A 22,413-nucleotide genomic window follows, 5' to 3' on the forward strand; every position below is an offset into this window, starting at 1 on the left:
TAAAGGTTAGTACCAACACCTTGAACTGGATCCAGTACTCAATGGGTAGCTAGTGCAGTTTACGCAGCACAGGATGGATCCGTGCCCCTATAGGCTACGAAGTCAACATCTGTGCAGCAGCGTTCTGCACCAACTGGAGTTTCCGGAGGAGGGTCAAGGGCAGCCCCATGTAGAGAGAGTTACAATAATCTAGCCTGGAAATGACTATTGCGTGGATTAATGTGGCCAGGTCATTGGGATCGAGATATGGGACCAACTGCCTGACCCGCCTCAGATGGAAAAAGGCCAATCTGGCAGTGGTGGTAACCTGGGCCTCCATAGTTAGAGAGGCATCCAGAAATACCCCCTAGCTCTTCACCCTCGATGTGAGCATCAATGGAGCCCCATCAAAGGAACCTGATCCCTGATCCCAGCCCCCTATAACCTAGACACAGCACCTCTGTCTTCGATGGATTCAGTTTCAGCCAGCTCTGTTGCAACCGACCAGCCATGGCTTGCAATGCCGTACCCAATTCCTTTGGGGTTGAATCCGGGTGGCCATCCATCAGCAGACAGAGCTGGGTGTCATCTGAATATTGATGACACCCCAGCCCATACCTCCAGATGATCTGGGCAAGGGGGCACATATAGATGTTGAATAACATTGGGGAGAGAATTGCTCCCTGCAGCACACCACATTGTAATGGGTGCCACTGGGATAGTTCACCCCCAAGCGCCACCTGACCTTGGAGAAAGGAGACCAGCCATTGTAGGGCCAGCCCCCGTATCCCTGCGTCAGCGAGGGCAGTGGGCCAACACTTCATGGTCGACCGTATCAAATGCCGCTGACAGATCAAGAAGGATCAGCAACGCCAAACTGCCTAGATCCAGATGCCTCCGGATCATCCACCAAGGCGACCAACACCATCTCTGTCCCATGGGCAGGGCGGAAGCCGGACTGGAAGGGATCCAGGACAACAGCATCCTCCAAGAAGCAGCAAAACAAAGCTTCAGTCCAGTGGCAATTAAATATTGGCAATAAAAGCAATTGGCATAAAACCAATTAAGTTTTATTCAAGCTTTTGTGTGCACAATTTATTTTTTGCGCACACCCTTAGTTGCAGGCTTCTGGGCATTTTGATATCTGTTTTGCAACCTGCAGCACAAACCTATACACTATTATAAAATTCTCAAACTACACAACTGGGGCTTCTCCATCCTTCTCTATTCTGCTACATCCTCTTTTTTTTTTTTAAATGTTCTGAATGTCCAGCTTGATAGAAGAGTTCTGGAGAAGTTAAAAGCTTGCTTATATATATATATATATATATATATATATATATATATATATATATATATATATATATATATATATATATATAAAAGTTAAAAGCTTGCTTTTATATATATATATATTTAGGTTGGTCCTGATAAGGAGATAAAGCTTATTTTATACTATTTTCTATGGGGCAGCGTTTCTTTAGAAACATTTTCATTTTACCTTTCCATGCAATTAGGGCATTCAAGACAGCAAAAAGTATAAAAGCTTGAAGTTGAAACACAATATAAAAATGACTGTCCACAATATTTGTTTTCTTTCTATTACTTCTGATGACAACAGTGTGGTGTAATTGTTAAGAGTACTGGGGCTAGGATCTGGAAGTCCCAGTTTTGAATCCCCACACTGCCATGGAAGCTCACTAGGTGACCTTGGGCTAGTCACACAATTTCAGCCTAAGCTCCCTTACAAATTTGTTGTGAGGATAAAACATAAGAGAACAATATAGGCTGACTTGGGTCCCCGTTGGAGAGAAAGGTAGAGTATAACTGAATTAACATAAAATAAAGTAAAATAAGGAAACCTGATCTCCTTTTTTACAATCAAATTGTGCCAGAACACTGGGAAAGCTTGCTAAATGAGATATATACTTACACTGCAAACATTAAACTCTCTAATTGTCCATTCTGGGAGCACTGATTCAGACAGCATTTGAACTATTAAGTCTCCATAATATAAGGAATCTTGGTCAAAGGGCCAGTAATGGTCACATTTTACCTGCAGAGATAAAAAGCCACATGTTTAATAACTCAACAACATCCTTTTCTACCTTCATGCCTTTTGTTCAATTGAAAACAAATTAGCATAAGTTATTTATATCTAGAAGACTAATCACATTTTCAATATTCTATATAATTGCACCAGTTTTGGGTGGCAAAAGAATGATGATATAATCTTCAAGGATAATGTAGATTTTATTATACAATTTACTACTGCAGGATGTAGGTCCTAGATCTCATAATGTGAACACCTATGGCTGCCTTTTGTTTTATGCCAACCTTTGATGCACTGTGTTTTATGAAAATCTCTTTGTCACACAAAGAATGGCTTCAAGTAGAATAACAGAATATGTATTTCCAATTCATCTTTCTCTCTTAATTGCCACACACATTTGTATCATGATATACTGAACTAGCAGATCATATATAATTGGCTAAAAGTCCTGGGTGAGTTTGAAGGTTAGTTCACATGCGCATATTGGTGTCCTGAGAACATGAACAAAATACTGCCATACAAACTGAAATACTTCATTATGTGCCCCTCTATGCACAGCTGCCATTCCACCACAGAACTTGTAGATGCTATGAAACACGGCATCATGAGCAGGCTTTTGACCTGCAAACATGATGAAGCTATGATACATATCCCTTAACTAGATGTTGAACTCTGCTCTGATACAATGAGCCTGCATTTTTAACATGCTGATTGGTTGTGTGAATGGATCATCAGTTACTCTATTTCATTTGTCTTTATGGTTAGCTTCTAAATCTACAAAATTTGGATATTCAAAGAAATATTCCAGAGGAAGTTATGTTTCTCATAAAAATTCAGTTTTACAATGAAGTTACAACTCTGGAAATCTTAAAGGAAACACCAAATTGTATGGAGGGTAAAATTTTGTAGAAATAGCTGTCTAGTAGGAGATTGCCAACCGCCAGGTGGTGGCTGGAGATCTCCTGGGATTAGGGTTGTGCCTTCAGCATAAGCCAACTGAATAAATACCCGAAAAATACCTTATTTGAATTTTCTAGTGTTTATTAAGCTGAATCAGACTCTCTAATCTGATTCACCTAACCAATAAGGTGATCCAGAATAAAGTTAATCTTATTCGGTTTTTATTCGGGTGGAGAGAAGGCAAGGCATGTCTCCCCGCTCTGTCTTCTCTTCCTCAGCTGCCCTGCAGTAGCAGGCTGGCTGGGAATGGGAAGGGGGGGGGGCCTCCTCAACCTGTCTTCCCTTCCCCAGCTGCCCCTCCACAGTGGGCTGGCTAGGGAAGGGAAAGGAAAGTGGGTCAGTTTCAGTTCCCTCCTTGGAAATGGGACTGAAATTGACCATTGCCTTCCCTCCCTTAGATGCCCTGGCCTAGGGAGGGAAGGCAAGGCATACCTCCCTGATCTGTCTTCCCATCCCCAGCTGTCCCATATGCAGTGGGCCAGCTGGGGAGGGGAAGGGAGAATAGGTCAGTTTCAACCCCCTCAGTTTTGCTCTTCCCCACTTGGGCTGAGAAGAGAAAAGCTGAGGGGTTTAATGCCTCCCTCCCAGGGCTTTTGTTGCACAAAAAGCCCAGCAGGAACACATTTACATATTAGGCCACACCCCTGATATCAAGCCAGCCGGAACTGCATTCCTGCTTTAAAAAAAAAAAGCCCTGCTCCCTCTCATTTAAAAGCTTCAGCATGGTGTACACTGATCCTTTTACATGGGAGGAAGACTTCAAACCCCTTGGTTTTACTCTCCCCCACTCTGGAGCAAAACTAAGGGGCTGAATGCCTCCCTCCCATTTAAAAGGATCAGCTGACAGGCAGACCCACTGCACTGATCCTTTTAAATGGGAGAAAGCCATTAAATCCCGCCCTGAAGGGTTTGATGGCATTTAAAGCCTTCCTTTCCTTCTGTTTGCTACCTCTGTGGGCACAATTCTGGAAAGGAAGGTATTTTAAGTTTAAATATCTTCCCTCCTTGTGTCTTTCTACAGTGACAGCACAAAGACATACCTTCCCTTCCCTCACCGAGGCATGCTGTGGTCACTGCCACAGTGTGACTCCGGAAGAAAAAGGAAGGTATTGAGCTGAATAATTTTGGTAGTACCAATTTTTCCCAAATCCCAATATCATACCAATATTGGGATTCAGGAATATCAGTATATACCAATATTTTCCTGGTCTGGCATTCCAAACCCCCAAAATACCACTTTTGGGTGCACAGCCCTACCTGGGATTACAACTGATCTCCAGATGACACAGATCAGTTCACTTGGGAAAAATGGCTATTTTGGAAGGTGGACTTTATGACATTATACTCCATTGAAACCACTCCTCTTCCCAAACCCTCCCCTCCTCAGACTCCATCCTACAAAATCTCCAGATATTTCTCAACCTGGAGCTGGCTACCCTAGGTATCAGTGAAATAATGACCATTTCTGACTACTGGAACTGAAAATAATCGAGCCACGGGCTTGAGGGTAGCCATGCTGGACTGCAGTAGGACAACTAGATTTGAGTCTAATAGCACTTTAGAGACCAACAAGATTTTTTAGGTATGAGCTTTCACTCTCAAAAGCTCATACCCTGAAAATCCTGTTGGTCTTTAAGGTGCTACTGGACTCAAATCCAGCAAAGGCTATACAGTGATCTATAATGTATTCCCTTTCTTCTGGAACATGATAACATGGGCCTACTAATGATAATCTGACCTGCTACTCTAACGTTGCTCTAAGCCACACGGCTAGTTGAATTTCTTGCGCAGCTCTAGAGATGGGCACAAATTGGAAAAATGCATTTTGTGTCAGTTCATGGCTTGTGGCCAAATCATGAATTGAACTAGGAGGTTTGTTTGCAAATCGAACTGGTCCCTGGTTTGTGATCCTGCAAACCCAGAAGGGAGCAGGTTGCTCCCTGATGCTCAGCTGTTTTGAGCACTTTCTTGTGTAGTCCCTTTCAATGTTAAAGGGACTGCACAAGAAAGCACAAAACATCTGTTTTTGCAGCTTTCATGAGGAACAGAAATCAGGGTTTAAAGGGAGTTGTGACCCTTTAAACCCTTGCTTTCTGCTCTATCCACAAACCACCATGAACAGCTTAAAAAGTTTGTGGAGGTTTGTGACGGTAGATGCATCGTGTTCATAAACCATGAACAGGACATGATGAAACTTGCTTTGTGGTTTGGTTCATTCCTATCCCTATGCAGGTCTCTTGCATATGTAGATAAGCAGCTTTTCTGTTGTTCAAGAAGGCCTTTCTCTTGTTTTACAATTCAACATGTCTTGATTGGGTTATTTTGATACTATTTTCGATACAACTTTTTGCAATAATTAAGAAGCAGGAAAACTATTTACTCACCCGGCCCTTCTCAACACATTGGGTTACCATGACAACATTGTGAACATTCTGTTCCCATGCCATTTTCCAGAAATCATCCTTTGTGCCAGGCAGAGGTCCTTGAGTTGCAATGTATTCCCTATGAAAATTATTGCCCTGCAAGTTCAGAAAACTGCCATCAGTTCAGATATCCAGCCAGTAACCAGCAACCTAACCAGATACCAGAAGTAATTGCTCCTGGATTCAAGGCTTGAAAATACAGAGCTTAAAATGCTTTAATATTTAGGACCAGAAGGATAGTAGGAGAAGAGGATGTATCAATGAACTTAGTCATAGAGCTGGAAATAATTAAAAGGTCACCTATACAATGGCTATGCCACAAAGAGGACCTTATTCTCCTACAGGCTACTCTTCTCCTCCCAAGATCAACCCACCCCAAAAAATCAGATCCTAAAACTTAGCCATTGCATAATATCTAGGATTTTTTTTTATTATGGGTTAAGACAACTATATGAATGACTGAAAAATTGTTCTTTATATTTATAATCTATGTCATAGTAGTCCAAGCTGAAATGTGTTGGTAGATGCAACATGATTGAACCAACAGCTGAACTCTTCTTAGACTCTACTCAGCCATTTGACTACAATGGACTAAGAAGGCTGTAACTCTGCATACGATTGTACTATAACACTTTAACTGCTGACAGAATAAAAATTCAAAATCAGAATATTCACAAACAATTCCGTTTACATGAGGAAAGTAAAAGGTCAGTATAGCTGTAAACAACTCATACAGGCCCTAGAAATTGGAAAAGCTGTGAAGCCTGGTAGGGAGAACATCATGGAAATAAATTTGTTTGGAGATCTATGGATATGGAGGGGTTCTGCTGTCCTTAATTGTAAATGAAGCAGTGTAATCTTTGTCATATTTGCTGTTATGCAAGGTGCAAATGCTTTCAGGATTAAATGTTTCAGTCGTTTGGTGTCAATTGCTCTATTGTTTGGTACATGTTCAGCAAGAGCAGTGACGTTTAAAACAAGTGTGCCTGGCTGATTACAATGCTGATAGGATATAACTACAATAATCCTAGTGAGTTGCCTTAAGCAGTGACTGAAGCCCAATTTTAAGGCAACAACTGCAGTTCTTATACTTTCAAGTAAAGGTGCATTAGGGGAAGGAATGGTAGATCAGAGATATAAGAACCTGATTATAGAGTATTGTGAAATGTCTACGATTTTTTAGCTATAAAAACAAGAAGAGGGACTTACTGGGATATAGCTTGCATTGATATAGTCAGAACATGGATCATCGTCGACATTTGAAAGTTTCACTCGTGTTGTGTCATCTGTGAAAGAGATTGATTGGGAATATATTACTACTACATCCTCATTAGTAATCATTATGTTCCCATTTTAATGGGAACATAAAAATGGAAAAGGAATGACTGTCCTTTCATGGTATGAACCTGAGTGTCTGGTTCTGTACTGGAAAGTGCCTTTCATCTAACTATTTTAGAAATCAGGTATAGAATACTTTAACTTGAAGGAAACACCAGTTTAAAAACAAACACTGCATACAATTTTCAATAAGATCCTATCATGAACCATGTCCAGGCTGGGTTTTTAGGCAAGAAAATAAAATAGTTCTTCCAGATAACACTGTATGGGTGGAGAAGCCTCTTCCACTCTTTGGTTCCTAGAAGTATGAACATTTTTTTCATTTTAAGATTTTCACTTGCATTTATTACATTCATTAATAGATCCATTTTTCACCCCCACCATGTGGTTTCAGTAGTAATACACACAGTTAAGCTGAAACTGTTTTCCTTCCGATCTCTAGGTGTTTTGTAAAAAGATTGTACCCTTCACCACAACAGTGGATCCACCCTGCCAGATTTCAGGCAAATAGGATGAATGGTCCTACAGGCAACTCATTTCTGACTTTATTGTCTCTATCCAATTTGAATGATGTCCCTTGGTATCATACTCTCACTAAGGGATCATCTCTGCCAAATTTCAGATATAAGATAAAGGTTCCAACTATATATGTAATTAAAATTTTCATGTGGAATAGCAGGCATGAGGAAATATCTGGTAACACAATATGTCAAGCAGAGGTGCATGGTACACAATCATTTTCATTCATGAAAGAGGAGGAGGAGGAGGAGATTGGATTTATACGCCAGTCTTCACTTGGAGTCTCAGAGAGGCTTACAATCTCCTTTCCTTCCTCTCCCAAGGTAGGGGCTGAGAGAACTCTTCAAGAATTGCTCTTAAGAGAATAGCTCTGAGAGAACTGTGACTGACCTAAGGTAAACCAGATCAACTCTTACCCTGAAAAACCCTATGATGAGACAATTCAAAATGAAAAACTGTTGTCTGTAAAGACAACGATTTGTTCATTGCAAACATGTTTCAGGTGACCAAACAGATGATTGTATACATGGACATCACCAGATGATCAATATAGAAATCAAATAAATTATATAATTGGAAGCAGAAGATGGAGAAGCTCTGTTCTCTTGGCTCTGACTACTATTTACCAGCATCTATAACATTGCCTCTAAGGAACACCAGCAGCTACTGTAAAAAAACTGAAAAGAATTTTTAGGAAATTGTCTGTATTATTCTGACGTATAGCACTATGATGTTTTTAAGGTTTTAACTGATGTACTTGTTTTTGATGCCATTTTGGATTGTTAGCCGCCCTGAGTCTGCTTGCAGAAAGGGCGGGATATAAATTTGACATAATAAATAATAGACCAAGAGCTGACTGTGGTACAGATTATGAATCGTTAATATTGAAAAAAATTTAAAAAGCTGAAGAAAAAATTTAAAAAGCTGAAGAAAAAATTTAAAAAGCTGAAGAAAAAAATTTAAAAAGCTGAAGAAAAAACAGTCATGGTGCTAAAATACAAGCTAAACAACTTTCCTGAAGAGTGTAAAGACAGATTTGTAATACTAAGTTCAAGTGAAAATGAACCAGAACAACTATGGGTTGAAACTAGAGATATCAAAGAAGAAGAGGAGGAGGAGATGATTGAATGCATACTCTGTCCTTCACTACCCAAAGGAGTCGCAGAGCAGTTTACAATCTCCTTTCCCTTCCTTCCCCCACAACAGACACCCTGTGACAGGCTGTGAAATAGGTGGAGCTGAGAGAACTCTTTTGAGAACTTCTCTTGAGAGAACAACTCTGAGAGAACTATGGCTTGCCCAAGGTCACCCAGCAGCTGCATATGGAGGAGTGGGAAATCAAACCTGTTTCTCCCAGGTTAGAGTCTGCACTCCTAATGATTAGACCAAAATATGCATGAAGTCTATTCCCATAGCTAAAAGAAAACAAAAGCCTTGATGGATGACGGATGAAACTCTTAAAATTGCTGAAGACAGATGAGAAGCAAATGTAAAAGGTGACTAGCCTAAATGTAGCATTCCAGAAACTCACATGTAGAGACAAAGAGGACTATTATAATAACCAGTGTAAAGAAACAGATCAACAAAAAAGGAAAAACAAGAGATCTGTTCCACAAAATCCAAGAAATCAATCAGAAATTTAAACCACAGTTTAGCATGCTGAAAGATCAACACAAGAAATTGTTAACTGAACAGGACAAAATAAAGAAAAATGGGAACAATACACTGAAGACCTCTACAAATGAGAGAAAAGGATGACAGATTCCTTTCAAGAATAATCTTTTGAGGAAAAACGTACAATTTTAGAAACAGAAGTGAGAACTGCACTGAGAGCAATTAGGAGAAACATATTACCAGGAATAGGTAGGATGCCAATAGAGCTATTCCAACAGAGTCCATCAAAATCTTAACAAGACTGTACCAACAAATATGGAAAACAAAACAATGGTCCATGGACTGGAAACACTCAATTTACATCCTATTTTTTTTAAAGAAGACTTCAAAGAATGCAGCAACTATCGGACCATTGCATTAATTTCTCACATGAGTAAATTGATGATCAAAATCTTATAACAAATATTGTTCCATATATGCAACAACAACAACAAAATTTTATTTGTATCCCGCCCTCCCCGCCGGAGCAGGCTCAGGGCGGCTAACATCAATTCAAACATTAATTATACAGAAATAAATAAAATTACATTTAAACAGTTTAGTTAAAATTCAGATTAAGTTTTAAAAATTAGTTAATAAAAGTGCTAGTGCTATATTTGCTTTTATGATGGCAGTTTTTCTTAACAGTTTCGTTCTTCTTCAGCGAAAGCCAATCGGAAGAGGATGGTCTTGCAGGCCCTGCGGAACTGTTCAAGGTCCCGCAGGGCCCGCATTTCCTCTGGAAGTTGATTCCATAGGCTCAGAGCTATAGAGGAGAAGGCCCGGTTACAGGTGCTTTGCAACTTCACCTCTCTCGGTCCGGGAATAGTCAACAAGTTTTTCCCGGCTGACCTCAGTGCTCTCTGGGGTTCATATGGGGAGAGACGGTCCCTAAGGTAGACAGGTCCTCGACCATATAGGGCTTTAAAGGTAATAACCAGCACTTTGTAACGAACCCGGTATACAACTGGCAGCCAGTGCAGCTCACGCAGCCCAGGCTGTATGTGCTCCCACTTGGGAAGCCCCAACAGCAATCTAGCCGCCGCATTCTGCACCAGCTGCAGCTTCCGGGTTCGGTACAAAGGCAGCCCCATGTAGAGGGCATTACAGTAATCCAGTCTCGAGGTGACCGTTGCATGAATCACCGTTGCCAGATCTTGGCGCTCTAGGAAGGGAGCCAACTGCTTTGCCCGTCTTAGATGGAAAAAGGCTGACTTGGAAGGGGCTGCAATCTGGGCCTCCATTGATAGTGAAGGCTCCAGTAAGACTCCCAGACTCCTGACCCGGCGCGCTGCTTTCAGCGGCACCCCGTCGAAGACTGGGAGAGGTATTTCCCCTCCCCAAGCGCCCCGACCTAGACAAAGGACTTCTGTCTTCGCTGGATTCAATTTCAGCCCACTCCTCCTCAACCAAGTTGCCATGTCCTGCAGGGCCCAGTCTAAATTCTCTGGAATGAAATATGGAATGAAAAATGCCAGATATTCAAACTGGATTCAGAAATGTAAGATGCACTAGAGACCATATTATAAATTTATGTTGGTTACTGGAACATACAAGGGAATTTCAGAAGAAAATCAGCTTGTGTTTCATATATTACAGCAAAGCTTTTGACTGTGTGAAACATGAAAAGCTATGGTTGGCTTTAAAGGAATTGGGTGGGCTGCAGCTTCTGATTAAGAACATAAGAACATAAGAGAAGCCATGTTAGATCAGGCCAATGGCCCATCCAGTCCAACATTCTGTGTCACACAGCGGCCAAATATATATTGATTGTTTTGATTGTTTTGATGTGCAACCTACACTCTGGATAAGAGGCCACTGTTAAGATAGAATATGGAGAAACAGAACAGTTTCCAACTGGCAAAGGTGTCAGACAAGGATGTATTTTATCTCCCTTTCTCTTCAGTCTGTAAGGAGAACATACCAGAAGGAAAGCTGGTTTACATTTAGATGAAGGTGGAGTGAAAATTGCTGGAAGGAACATTAACAGTTTGAGATATGCAGATGACACACATTACAGGCAGAACTCAGTGAAGACTTGAAACAACAACTGCTGAAGGTTCAAGCAGAAAGTGCGAAAACAGGATTGCAGCTGAACACCAAGAAGCAATGATTACTGGGAAATTACACAAAGCTAATGATGAAGAAATTGAAACTGTTCAAAATTTTCTATTCCATGACTCTATCATTAACCAAAAGGGAGACTACAACCAAGAAGTCAGGAGATTGAGGAAAGCCACCATGGAAGAGATTTTAAAAAGATCCTTAAATGCAAAGATGTGTTGCTGGACAAAGATTGAATTAATTCTTGCCATGGTATTTCCCATTACTATTTGTGGGTGTGAAAGTTGGACAGTAATGAAGGCAGACTAGGAAAAAAGTAGATTCCTTTGAAATGTGGTGTCAGATAAGAGTTTTACCGATACTGTGAACCACCAAAAAGACAAATAAGTGAGTTCTAGAGAAAATCAATCCTGGATTCTCCCTAGAAGCTAAAATGATGAAACTGAGGTTATCAAACTTTGTTCACATTATGGGCGTTTTCGCACTGACCTTAATCGGCAGCGACGTCCCTCTTCACTGCGCAGGATCTGCGCAGATTTCGCACCAATTGCTGCGGAGCACCCGGAAGAGCCGCACAGTCCTGCGGCTTTTGCAGCGCAAATGGAAACTGGTTTTTGGTGGTTTCCATTTGCGCCGCAAAAGCCGCGGGACTTTGCGGCTCTTCCGGGTGCTCCACAGCAATTGGTGCGAAATCCGCGCAGATCCTGCGCAGTGAAGAGGGACGTTGCTGCCGATTAAGGTCAGTGCGAAAACGCCCTATGAAAAAGGAACCCACGGCCCTTAGTTTGCAATACCTGATATTGGCTGTTAATGATAGGACATGTTAGAAGACAATTATCCATAGGTTCTCCACAAGTCAGAAGCAACTTATTGGCAGTTCACACACACACACACAAAATGGCAGCAACTGCAAGAGAATCAAGAACAGGCAGGAGCCACAGCCATAAACTCTTTTCTTGATCTGCTCCTGCTGCTGCCTCCTGGTCCTCCCTACTTTCTTCATCAGGCCTGCACAACAGCACAGATGTAGGTTTGCCAGGTCCTTAGTTCTCACTGGTGCGGGATGGAGGGGAGCTTTCAAGGAGTGAAGGGGGTGGGGTGATGTCCCCAACATCATGATGTCATGTGGAAGTGATGTAATCACACCAGGGATGTTACTCTATGGTAACCATAGAGTTTTGCCCCAAATCCCAGAACTTCACTGTGTGACATCCCCAGTGTGATTACATCACTTCCACATAACATCATTGCATTGGTGATGTCATGCTAGATTGCAGCTGTTGGGAACAGGGCTTCCCTCTACCAGCCAGCTGGCCAGCAGTGGGCAGGAGCCTGCAAAATCAGTGGGTCCTCCACTCCCACCTGGGGGCTTGCAACCCTACAAGATGCAATAGTGTTTTTTACTATTTCCCCATGTCCTGAATCCCTCTTTTCCTTCCCGTTCCCAGCCAACCTGTGCTTAAGTGTTAGAAAAGTCATTTAAAGGACTATAAGTGGGGAAATGGTTTGGGGCTGCAAGCTCTCCCACACCATTTTGAAAGCAGAGCTTAGTTGCACCCCTTTTTTCATATAGCTGCTGCAACCAGAAGTCATCCTATTGTTTTGCCTTTGAGCTGGAGAAAATGGATCAAAGGGAGAAAAAAACAGGAAGCTGTTGTGCCCAGATGAGTTGTGTCCAGCCTGGGGACGGTCCTGTTGCTTTTGCAGAGAAGAATTCCTGTCTGGATGTCACATTCACATAGTGGGTGAAGATATGCATTTGCCTCCCCCACAGTTGAGCATGTAGAATCATAGACTTGGAAGGGATCTCCAGGGTTATCTAGTCCAACCCCCTGCACAATGCAGGAAATTCACAAATACCGCTCCCCCCTAAATTCACAGGATCCGCATTGCTGTCAGATGGCCATCTAGCCTCTGTTTAAAAACCTCCAAGGAAGGAGAGCCCACCACCTCTTGAGGAAGCCTGTTCCACTGAGGAACTGCTCTAACTGTCAGGAAGTTCTTCCTGATGTTGAGCCGAAACTCTTTTGATTTAATTTCAACCCACTGGTTCTGGTCCTACCTTCTGGGGCCACAGAAAACAATTCTGCACCATCCTCTCTATGACAGCCCTTCAAGTACTTGAAGATGGCGATCATATCACCTCTCAGTCATCTCTTCTCCAGGCTAAACATACCCAGCTCCTTCAACCTTTCCTCACAGGACTTGGTCTCCAGACCCCTCACCATCTTTGTTGCCCTAGAGTTGCATAACAACTCCCAGTGATTCCCCAGTAATTACTGCCAGGACCTCCACCCCATTTAAGTGTTGCTCCCCTCACTACATATTGAAGTAGGGTTTTTTTAATTTGCAGATGAAAAATACTTTTTTTCTTTGGAGATAAAATACAGTCTCACTCTATGTTTTAAAGTCATGGAAGGAATCCATGATCTTAACTTTATTCTTATGGACAGAGTCTGTTGTCTACCAAATCAGTACTATTGGGTGAGTGATTTATGAGCATACTATAATGGGTTCAGTTGCTGATTGTTTTTGAAAGACTACTATGGAAGTAACTTTGCCGTTTATCTTTTGGGCAGATCTCATAAAAGCAGCCATGCATGAGGAGGTTCCTATTTATTGCTACATCTGCCTACCATCAACACTGACAATTCAGCAAAATTGTTTTAACAGCTGAAGCTTTTGATAAACCAGGGTGAAGACTTTTAGGCACTGTATTCCAATATGAAGTCAGCAAACTGCTTTTTGAGAGCATACAATATGAATCGCAAAGAATAAGATCCTTTGATGGCAGAAGTGCTTTGCTGCCAAGTGGAATACTGGGACAAGAGATACACCACATTTTCTGTTTACCTTTTCCTGCTGAAAAGATAAGAGGAGGAAGAGAACAAAAGACTTATGTCCAGTGTTAGACTTACAGGGCAATATATTATTGTATCGATTTTTCCCTCGGTTTTCTGGCAGAAGTGCAATGTCGCATGATTGGTTTCGACCCACATCCTTCAGGTCCTGTAAAAGGAAAAAGCAAATGGGAGGTGAAAATAGTTAAATTATGTTAATGTGCATACCCTACATGATATCAGCTATCCAAGACCAAAGGACAGGAACAGATCTGAATGTGACTGAAATCAAATAAATTTGCCTTTAGGCACACACAATGTATTGAGCCATCCTTCAGCCAGTCTTTGCCCCCTCACCTTGCCCAGGGCAACTCCTCCCAGTTGGCTTGCTCTTGCATGCTAAGCTGCTGTTCAACAAAATGGTCAACCACTTCTCATCATGCCAGGTTAAGCTGCTCTTTGGAAAGTTGCAGGTCTTTTAAAAATAATCTATAGAGGATCAGCTGACTTGAATGGGAATGGAGGCTGTAAGGGCGGGTGTGTGAGATGTACTGCAGGCTCAGAAAGTGTATGTACTGCTGGATGGAAGCTGAAGATGGATAAGCTGGTAAACACAGATACTTTTGTGCAAAACCACTGGGGCACAGGCAGACTATGGTGGCATCTACACTTTCAGGCACTCTACAATGCTCTTCGTCTCAGACCTGCTACCATATATGTGATCTAATCTCCCTTGTTGGTTATGCAAAATGCAACTTCTTCCTTCAGTGTCCCTCCCTCATCATGGGTTCTTGGGGGGCAGCCAAAGTCTGAACAACAGAAACCAAGTCAGGAGTCCAGTCCAAGAGTTTGGAGCCAAGTGAGCCATTACCAAGGGGTTGTCCAAGAGGCATAGTCAAGCAGTCATGAGCAGGAGTCTAGCAGAGCCAAAAGCCATAGTCAGAAGCCAGTCCAAGGGTCATGCAACCAAGGCAGGATCAAAGTCTGTAGTCACAGAGTCAGTGGTAGAATGACTTGTTACTTCCACACCTAACAGCCTTCCTTAGCTGATTTTTATAGGTATGTGCCTAAGGGCCAAATTTGCAGCCAGCTGCTTAGGAGTATTTCTGACTGCAACTACTCAAACAGCTGACAATCAGGCTAGGAGGTGAGCACTCTGTTGCCTCTCCTGTAGTTCTGCTCATAGCCTCTATCAAAGGGTGTGGGTGATACTGGAAGGCTGGGAATGATCAACTTAGTTTTACCTGTTGACTCAGGGCTGGACACTGTAAGTGGCTCTGCACCAGCTTTTGGCTGCGAATCCTGACCAGCCTGTAGTTCATCTTCCTGCTTGCTGGCTTCTATTGACTCACAGCTGGCTACGCATGGTCCTCTTCTCCTGAGGTGTCCTTTTCACCAGAGGAGTCCTCGCTGAGCCCTGGCTGACCCATGACACCCCCCAAATCCACTTCCTCTGCAATAATTCCATTCACCTTGATTGGCCAGTTCTCGAGTAAATACATTGTGAATTGTAGCTGGATGTACCTGACTATCTCTTCTCACAGTGTCTGAGTCTTACCTCATATTCCTTGGACAGGAGGTAGTTGGAATCTGCTTGAAGCTTAGTGAAGTGCATTTCAAATTGATTTACTTTTATTGGGCTGGAACAGTCAAGGGAAAAAAAACTTCAGCTGAGATCACAACATATAAACAAGGAGACAGTTCAATCCAAATAAATGGAAAGAATGTTATCTGCAGTGCATTAGTTTTAGCTCTTACCTGGAAGTTTTCCGGTTCCTTTAAGTGATTTGGAAAGAAAAGAAAGAATGCGTCAACTGGTGAGAAGGCAGAATGCATTGGCCTACGATGCTGGGGGCAAACACTTTGACCTTACCCTTTTGGTCCCAGACTCAAGTGGACTGACAATGGCCTGTCCCTTCGAATGCTCATCCTTGCCGTTGGCCTTTCATGATCACCACTACAATACAAAAATGTGACAGCAGGCATGAAATTTGATTCACTAGGGTTAGTTTGGCCTGCCAGGAAAGGTCAATTGAGGTCCAAAACAAATACGTCCTGTTCAGGCACAACACTAAACTATGGGTTATTTTACCTTGTGTGAATTAGTGATACTAGGATTTGGCTGACAGGCACTCCTTCAAATTGTGGTTTGCTTTGACAAATGCTCTTTTCATCATCTTATTTCAGGCTGGGAAGTGTGCAAGGGTGACATCAGGGACCAAATAAGGATTCAGGGTTGGACCCTGTTTAAAAGATCCACACATGCAAGGTGAGGAGGAGGGCAACTTCCTTGCAGCAGTCCAACTGCTTCCTTGTGCTGTTCTTGGGGTTCCCCAGAGTTTTAGGGGGCTTCTTTGGCAGCTTCAGCAGAGGTAATGTGCAGAAGCTGTGCACATTACTTAGATGGGCTCTAACCCCAACTCAGGATGCCTGCATACCTGCATAATGCAAACCTATTGCAAGATTAGTTTATAAATCATAGCTAATGTCAAACCATGGGCTTCAGATCCTGGTTTTAAGAATTCTAACCACAGCTGGTAACATGGGCTACATTTGGAGAATCACAGTAATTCATTGTCATTTAATGGAACATGTGATGTCTGAACCATGCTACTATGTTTGTTGCAAGAACAATTCAAGAATTAATCACCACCACAACACAACTATCTTGCTGCAGTGTTCTCCTGCTTCGCACTTGATGTATCTTATATTCAAAACATATTAGTTTCCACTTTTAAAGCATCTCCTTGAGATACTCTGAAATTTATGAATTTCTTATATACGAATGTCCATATACCTCTTAATACTAGAAAGAGAAACACAAATTTCTACTCACCTTACTTTTCGCCTGTAGACCAGAAATGTGGTGACAGCCACCATCATAATAATAAGGAATAAACCAGCGCTCACCCCTTCTATAACTCCAAATAAGGGCTCTAAAACAATTGAATACATAAATCAAATAAATAATTTGGATATAGATTTTCTGAGGCTAAAAGATGCTCATTCTGTGATACACTATTATTACCTGATTTACAGTTTTCTGATGATTCAGTAACAATATACTAATATACAGAGAGAAAGAAAGAGACAGAGACAGAGAGAGAGATATTAAGAACATAAGAGAAGCCATGTTGGATCAGGCCAACGGCCCATCAAGTCCAACACTCTGTGTCACACAGTGGCAAAAAATTTTATATACACACATACACTGTGGCTAATAGCCACTGATGGACCTGTGCTCCATATTTTTATCTAAACCCTTCTTGAAGGTGGCTATACTTGTGGCCGCCACCACCTCCTGTGGCAGTGAATTCCACATGTTAATCACCCTTTGGGTGAAGAAGTACTTCCTTTTATCCGTTTTAACGGATAAAATATTGGGCAATGTGATCGATTGTTGCAAATTTGCTAAAATGTATAGCTTCCACATAAATTGTATATTGTGTAAGAAGTAAGAAGCAGAGATATGCACACTAACAAGCCAATTGACACTATCCACATGGAGGCTATGCATGTTAGCTGGGCAATGTGCAAATTCCCCAATTCATTATGACACTTTCTTATAAAGATGCTGCATATTTTGCAGTGATCATGTTTAACAAGATAACATATTGTGTTCAACAACCATCATTAGCTATGAGCCAAATGTCCAATCTATTTGCCTGTCTACCTTCTGCTTTGAATGGCTGTTGAACAGCTTTGCAGCTGCACTGTAGCTATAGTGACAGAGTTTCATTTCTTTGTCTTTTAGGGGGTTTTGCAACTGCACTGTAGATGAGACAATTCTATACAGAATCATGACCAGTAGGGTAAAGTAATTAAATGATGTGATGGGGGATGCATGCTTCCAATGAGGATTTTCAAAAATCTGCATGCATGAAATAACATAGACATGGACATTAATTAACACCAACTGGTAAGATTTTTTAAAAATACCCACAAGTGTTTATAATTGCTGGAAGAATTATTGATTTGCTCAATGTTTATTTATACTATTGGCTGCCAATGGAATACAGCCACAACAGTTCCCTGGGGGAAGGACTTTTACTGGGCTTTGTGAGAATGTGTATGCATGAAACACTGTTTACTGAACTGTTGTGTACGATTTGAATACGTGAAAAGTAAGCCAATGAACAGTTGTTTACAAACAACTGAAGTGTCGGGGTGGGTGGGTGGGGGGGGGGATAGCTTCCTTGTTACAACTAGTGAACAGACTCTGAGCCAAACCAGTGGATGTTCAAGCATCTATAGTGCCTTATACCTTCATACAGATGAACATGTATGTACATTATCCAGTGAACTCACATGACTCAGAACATACATATGTACATAACCCTGAACAAGTACTCTGCACATACTCAGATCTTGTAGATCTTGTCGATCTTCACATGTAGATCTTGGCAGTGAAAACACTTCCTATGGCTAAATCTGGGTCAACCACTGACATTAAACCATGGAGCAGATTTTAGATCTTTAGTATTGCACTCTTCTGTTTGAGAGTGGAGACCCATTATTTTCCTTCCTTCCTCCCTCCCTCCGCTCTTAAACAGGAGCAGACTATACATCCTTCACAAACAGAAGCCCTTCAGGGCATTTTCAACAGCAGTTTTACAAAAAGAATATTTTAATAGTCTAGCCTCCAAATCAGGATGGTACTGATGAACTTTTTTGGTTTAAATAAAAGGCCTTCTGCCTAGATGGATTTACTGACAGCAAGAACTCTTAGCCAAGCTCTGCGAAGTTTGTTCTAATTGCACATGTCTCTAGCCAAAGCTCATGTTTTGAATATCTCAAGAAGCAAAACTAACCCGACTCAGTTGTGATTGGCAAGGAGAAAAAGGTATCAGAGAAAAGCGGCTCAGGAAGTTCCTTCAGGTCATCTCGAAAGAGTTGTGTGAAAGCCCGGATACTGATCCTTGGAGAAGAAGGAAAGTGTTTTTACATTAGACCTCTTTGGAAGGTACGAAGTATAATTCTTATTCATTTCTCTTACCATTGTAGTTTGACTATTGCTTAATAAGGTCTGAAAGAGTCTAGGCTCGTTTTTGCACTCACCTTAATCAGCAGCGACGACCCTCTTCACCGCGCAGGATCTGCGTGTATTTCGCACTAATTGCCGCGGAGCACCCAGAAGAGCCGGAAAGTCCCGGCGCTTTTGCGGTGCAAACGGAAACCGCCAAAAACCAGTTTCCGTTTGCGCCGCAAAAGCGCCAGGACTTTCCGGCTCTTCTGGGTGCTCCGCGGCAATTAGTGCGAAATCCGCGCAGATCCTGCGCGGTGAAGAGGGTCATTGCTGCTGATTAAGGTGAGTGCGAAAACGAAAAAGGACATATTTATCTGCATCCACACGATGGAATTGGATAGAATGGTGCTCCTTGTAAAGAATCTTTCTCTGTGAACAGAAGTGCCCTTCTGGATCCAACACAATGCTTCACTAATTTGCAATTCACAATTTAGAACAGGGGTGGCCAAACTGCAGCTTGGGAGCCACATGTGGCTCTTTCACACATATTGTGTGACTCTTGAAGCCCCCACCATCCCATTGGCCAGCTTGGAGAAGGCATTTCTCTCTTTAAATCACTTCTCCAAGCCAAGCTAGCCAGCGGCTTGGAGAATGTATTTAAAGTTAAAGTTGCTTTCTTTCCACCTCTCTCTTCCTCCTCTCTCCTCCATTATTTTTCTTCCTTCCTCCCTCCACTCTCAAACATCTGACATTCATGTCTTGTGACTCTCAAACATCTGATGTTTATTCTATGTAGCTCTTATATGAAGCAAGTTTGACTACCCCTGGTTTAGAGACTGAGATATACAGGTCATAAGTGACATACCTGTTTCATTTTTTTGATATAATTTTTATAAAAGCTCCCTGTGACTTGCTGTACAATGAAGATGAAGTGAGGGGGGGCCTCAGGTGGCAGATCTGGGGTGAGGCAGTAGCCTTCCCTCTACCTATTCTTACCAATCAGAATTTTCCAATCCATGTTCATTTTTCAGTTCCAAGTATGTTTTCTACTTTTAAACTTATGTTTTGGGATATCCACGCAAGTGAATTAAACAAGGTTTTTTGAATGCAGCTAGAGAAAATGTACTAGTCACAGTTTTGTAGAGACCCATGGAAAAAAAGTAATGGGCTAAAGAGAAAATATTCAGTTCAGTTTATAGGGCTGTGAATCATAAATATGTAAGAGTCTTGCTGTGCAACCTAGTGCAAACTTTATGCAAGCTTAAGCTCAAGGGTTGCACTGCAAAGAAACTTAATTGATTAGTAGACTATTTGACAGGTTTTGTTGCCCATTCTCTTTTAGCAATTTATGTTCCTAGTCACAGCTGGCTATTTAATTCATTTGGAAAAGCTGGCCCATTTTTCTAAAGAACTAGCACTCTAATTCTAAAATTTTCCATCATGATTAATATTGTGTTGGCAAAGGAGCTGGTACACTCATCCTAAATGCTTATGCTGGCCCAGAAAGCCTTCAGCCTGACAAACAGCCCCTATTTGATAAGCTCATTCAATTTAAAATTTGTGGAAGAAAACAACGTAAGAATTTGAAGGGAAGATGCAGCCACTGTGATCTAACTTGTAATGATTTGGGGATTGTTTTTCTAGCTAGAGTTTCCAATAAAAAGTTAACATTGGATAGAAAAGGCCCACAGATACATTTATTGTTAGTTTCTAAGGGTAATTTCACAGAAGACAATTTTCCTACAAGGATGACCTGTTCTGCTAGGATGTATGTTTTTAGAAATCTGTAGTCAAATAACTTTGTTTTATTTACTTGTAGTATCTCCCTGATGAGTGCATACCTGAGAGTTGCAATGGGCTGAGATTCCTGTTCAGAAAGTAACAACTGAAAAAGTCTCAGAACAGGGTAGAAAACAGAGGGGAAATCCAACTCATGATTTGATTTGCCAGTTGTATGCACCCCAGTGAAGCAGTTAAGTAAGAACATAAGAGAAGCCATGTTGGATCAGGCCAATGGCCCACCCAGTCCAACACTCTGTGTCACACAGTGGCCTATATATACACACACACACACACACAGAGAGTGGCTAATAGCCACTGATGGACCTCTGCTCTATATTTTTATCCAATCCCTTCTTGAAGCTGTCTATGCTTGTAGCTGCCACCACCTCCTGTGGCAGTGAATTCCATATGTTAATCAACCTTTGGATGAAGTACTTCCTTTTATCCGTTCTAACCTGACTGCTCAGCAATTTCATTGAATACCCACGAGTTCTTGTATTGTGAGAAAGGGAGAAAAGGACTTCTTTCTCTACTTTCTCCATCCCATGCATAATGTTGTAAACCTCTATCATGTCACCCCGTAGTCGACATTTCTCCAAACAAAAGAGCCCCAAGCGTTTTAACCTTTCTTCATACGGAAAGCGTTCCAAACCTTTAATAATTCTAGTTGCCCTTTTCTGGACTTTTTCCAATGCTATAATATCCTTTTTGAGGTGCAGTGAGGTGCAGAATTGCACACAGTCCTCCAAATGAGACCGCACCATAGATTTATACAGGGGCATTATGATATTGGCTGATTTGTTTTCAATTCCCTTCTTAATAATTCCCAGCATGGCGTTGGCCTTTTTTATTGCAATTGCACACTGTCTTGACATTTTCAGTGAGTTATCTACCATGACCCCAAGATCTCTCTCTTGGTCAGTCTCTGCCAGTTCACAATCCATCAACTTGTATTTGTAGTTGGGATTCTTGGCCCCAATGTGCATTACTTTGCACTTGGCCACATTGAACCTCATCTGCTACATTGACGTCCACTCACCCAGCCTCAACAGATCCCTTTGGAGTGCCTCACAATCCTCTCTGGTTCTCACCACCCTGAACAATTTAGTGTCATCTGCAGACTTGGCCACTTCACTGCTTACTCCCAACTCCAGATCATTAATGAACAAGTTAAAGAGCATGGGACCAAGTACGGAGCCCTGCGGCACCCCACTGCTTACCGTCTTACCTTGATAATGGTTTCTATCAATGGTTTCTGGGGTTTAGATAAAAATATGCAGCACAGGTCCATCAGTGGCTATTAGCCACAGTGTGTGTGTATATATAATTTTTTTTGCCACTGTGTGACACAGAGTGTTGGACTGGATGGGCCGTTGGCCTGATCCAACATGGCTTCTCTTATGTTCTTATGTCTTCCACTGTGAAGACTGCCCATTTATTCTCACTCTCTGCTTCCTATTAATTAGCCAGTTTTTGATCCACAAGAGGACCTGTCCTTTTACTCCATGACTCTCAAGCTTACTAAGGAGCCTTTATCAAAAGCTTTCTGGAAGTCAAGGTAAGCAACATCTATTGGGTCCCCTTTGTCCACATGCTTGTTTACCCCTTCAAAGAACTGTAACAGGTTAGTGAGGCAAGATCTTCCCTTACAGAACCCATGCTGAGTCTTCCTCAATAACTTGTGTTCATCAATGTGCCTACTCATTTGTCCTTGATAATGGTTTCTATCAACTTTCCCGGTATTGAAGTCAGACTAACTGGCCTGTAATTTCCTGGATCTTCTCTGGAACCCTTTTTAAAGATGGGGGTGACATTTGCTACCTTCCAGACCTCAGG

At 41.8% G+C, this 22,413-nt stretch overlaps 1 protein-coding gene across 3 annotated transcripts in view; it reads right to left on the reverse strand.

The window, feature by feature from the left end:
* Positions 1 to 22,413, reverse strand: part of PTPRB (protein tyrosine phosphatase receptor type B) — a 108,917-nt gene that overhangs the window by 18,114 nt on the left and 68,390 nt on the right. For 2 of the 3 annotated variants that reach the window (XM_060245065.1, XM_060245066.1), the window contains 9 exons: positions 18,641 to 18,747; positions 16,666 to 16,765; positions 15,703 to 15,786; positions 15,588 to 15,605; positions 15,388 to 15,469; positions 13,908 to 13,998; positions 6,625 to 6,701; positions 5,377 to 5,511; positions 1,913 to 2,035 (listed from right to left, as the gene is read on the reverse strand). In XM_060245065.1, the coding sequence (XP_060101048.1) occupies positions 1,913 to 2,035; positions 5,377 to 5,511; positions 6,625 to 6,701; positions 13,908 to 13,998; positions 15,388 to 15,469; positions 15,588 to 15,605; positions 15,703 to 15,786; positions 16,666 to 16,765; positions 18,641 to 18,747 (817 nt within the window). Of the gene's footprint in view, positions 1 to 1,912; positions 2,036 to 5,376; positions 5,512 to 6,624; positions 6,702 to 13,907; positions 13,999 to 15,387; positions 15,470 to 15,587; positions 15,606 to 15,702; positions 15,787 to 16,665; positions 16,766 to 18,640; positions 18,748 to 22,413 lie in introns of those variants that run through there. The other variant, XM_060245067.1, reaches the window with a different exon arrangement.

The sequence above is a fragment of the Heteronotia binoei genome, chromosome 8 (assembly GCF_032191835.1).
Source record: "Heteronotia binoei isolate CCM8104 ecotype False Entrance Well chromosome 8, APGP_CSIRO_Hbin_v1, whole genome shotgun sequence".
In the NCBI taxonomy this organism is placed as follows: domain Eukaryota; kingdom Metazoa; phylum Chordata; class Lepidosauria; order Squamata; family Gekkonidae; genus Heteronotia; species Heteronotia binoei.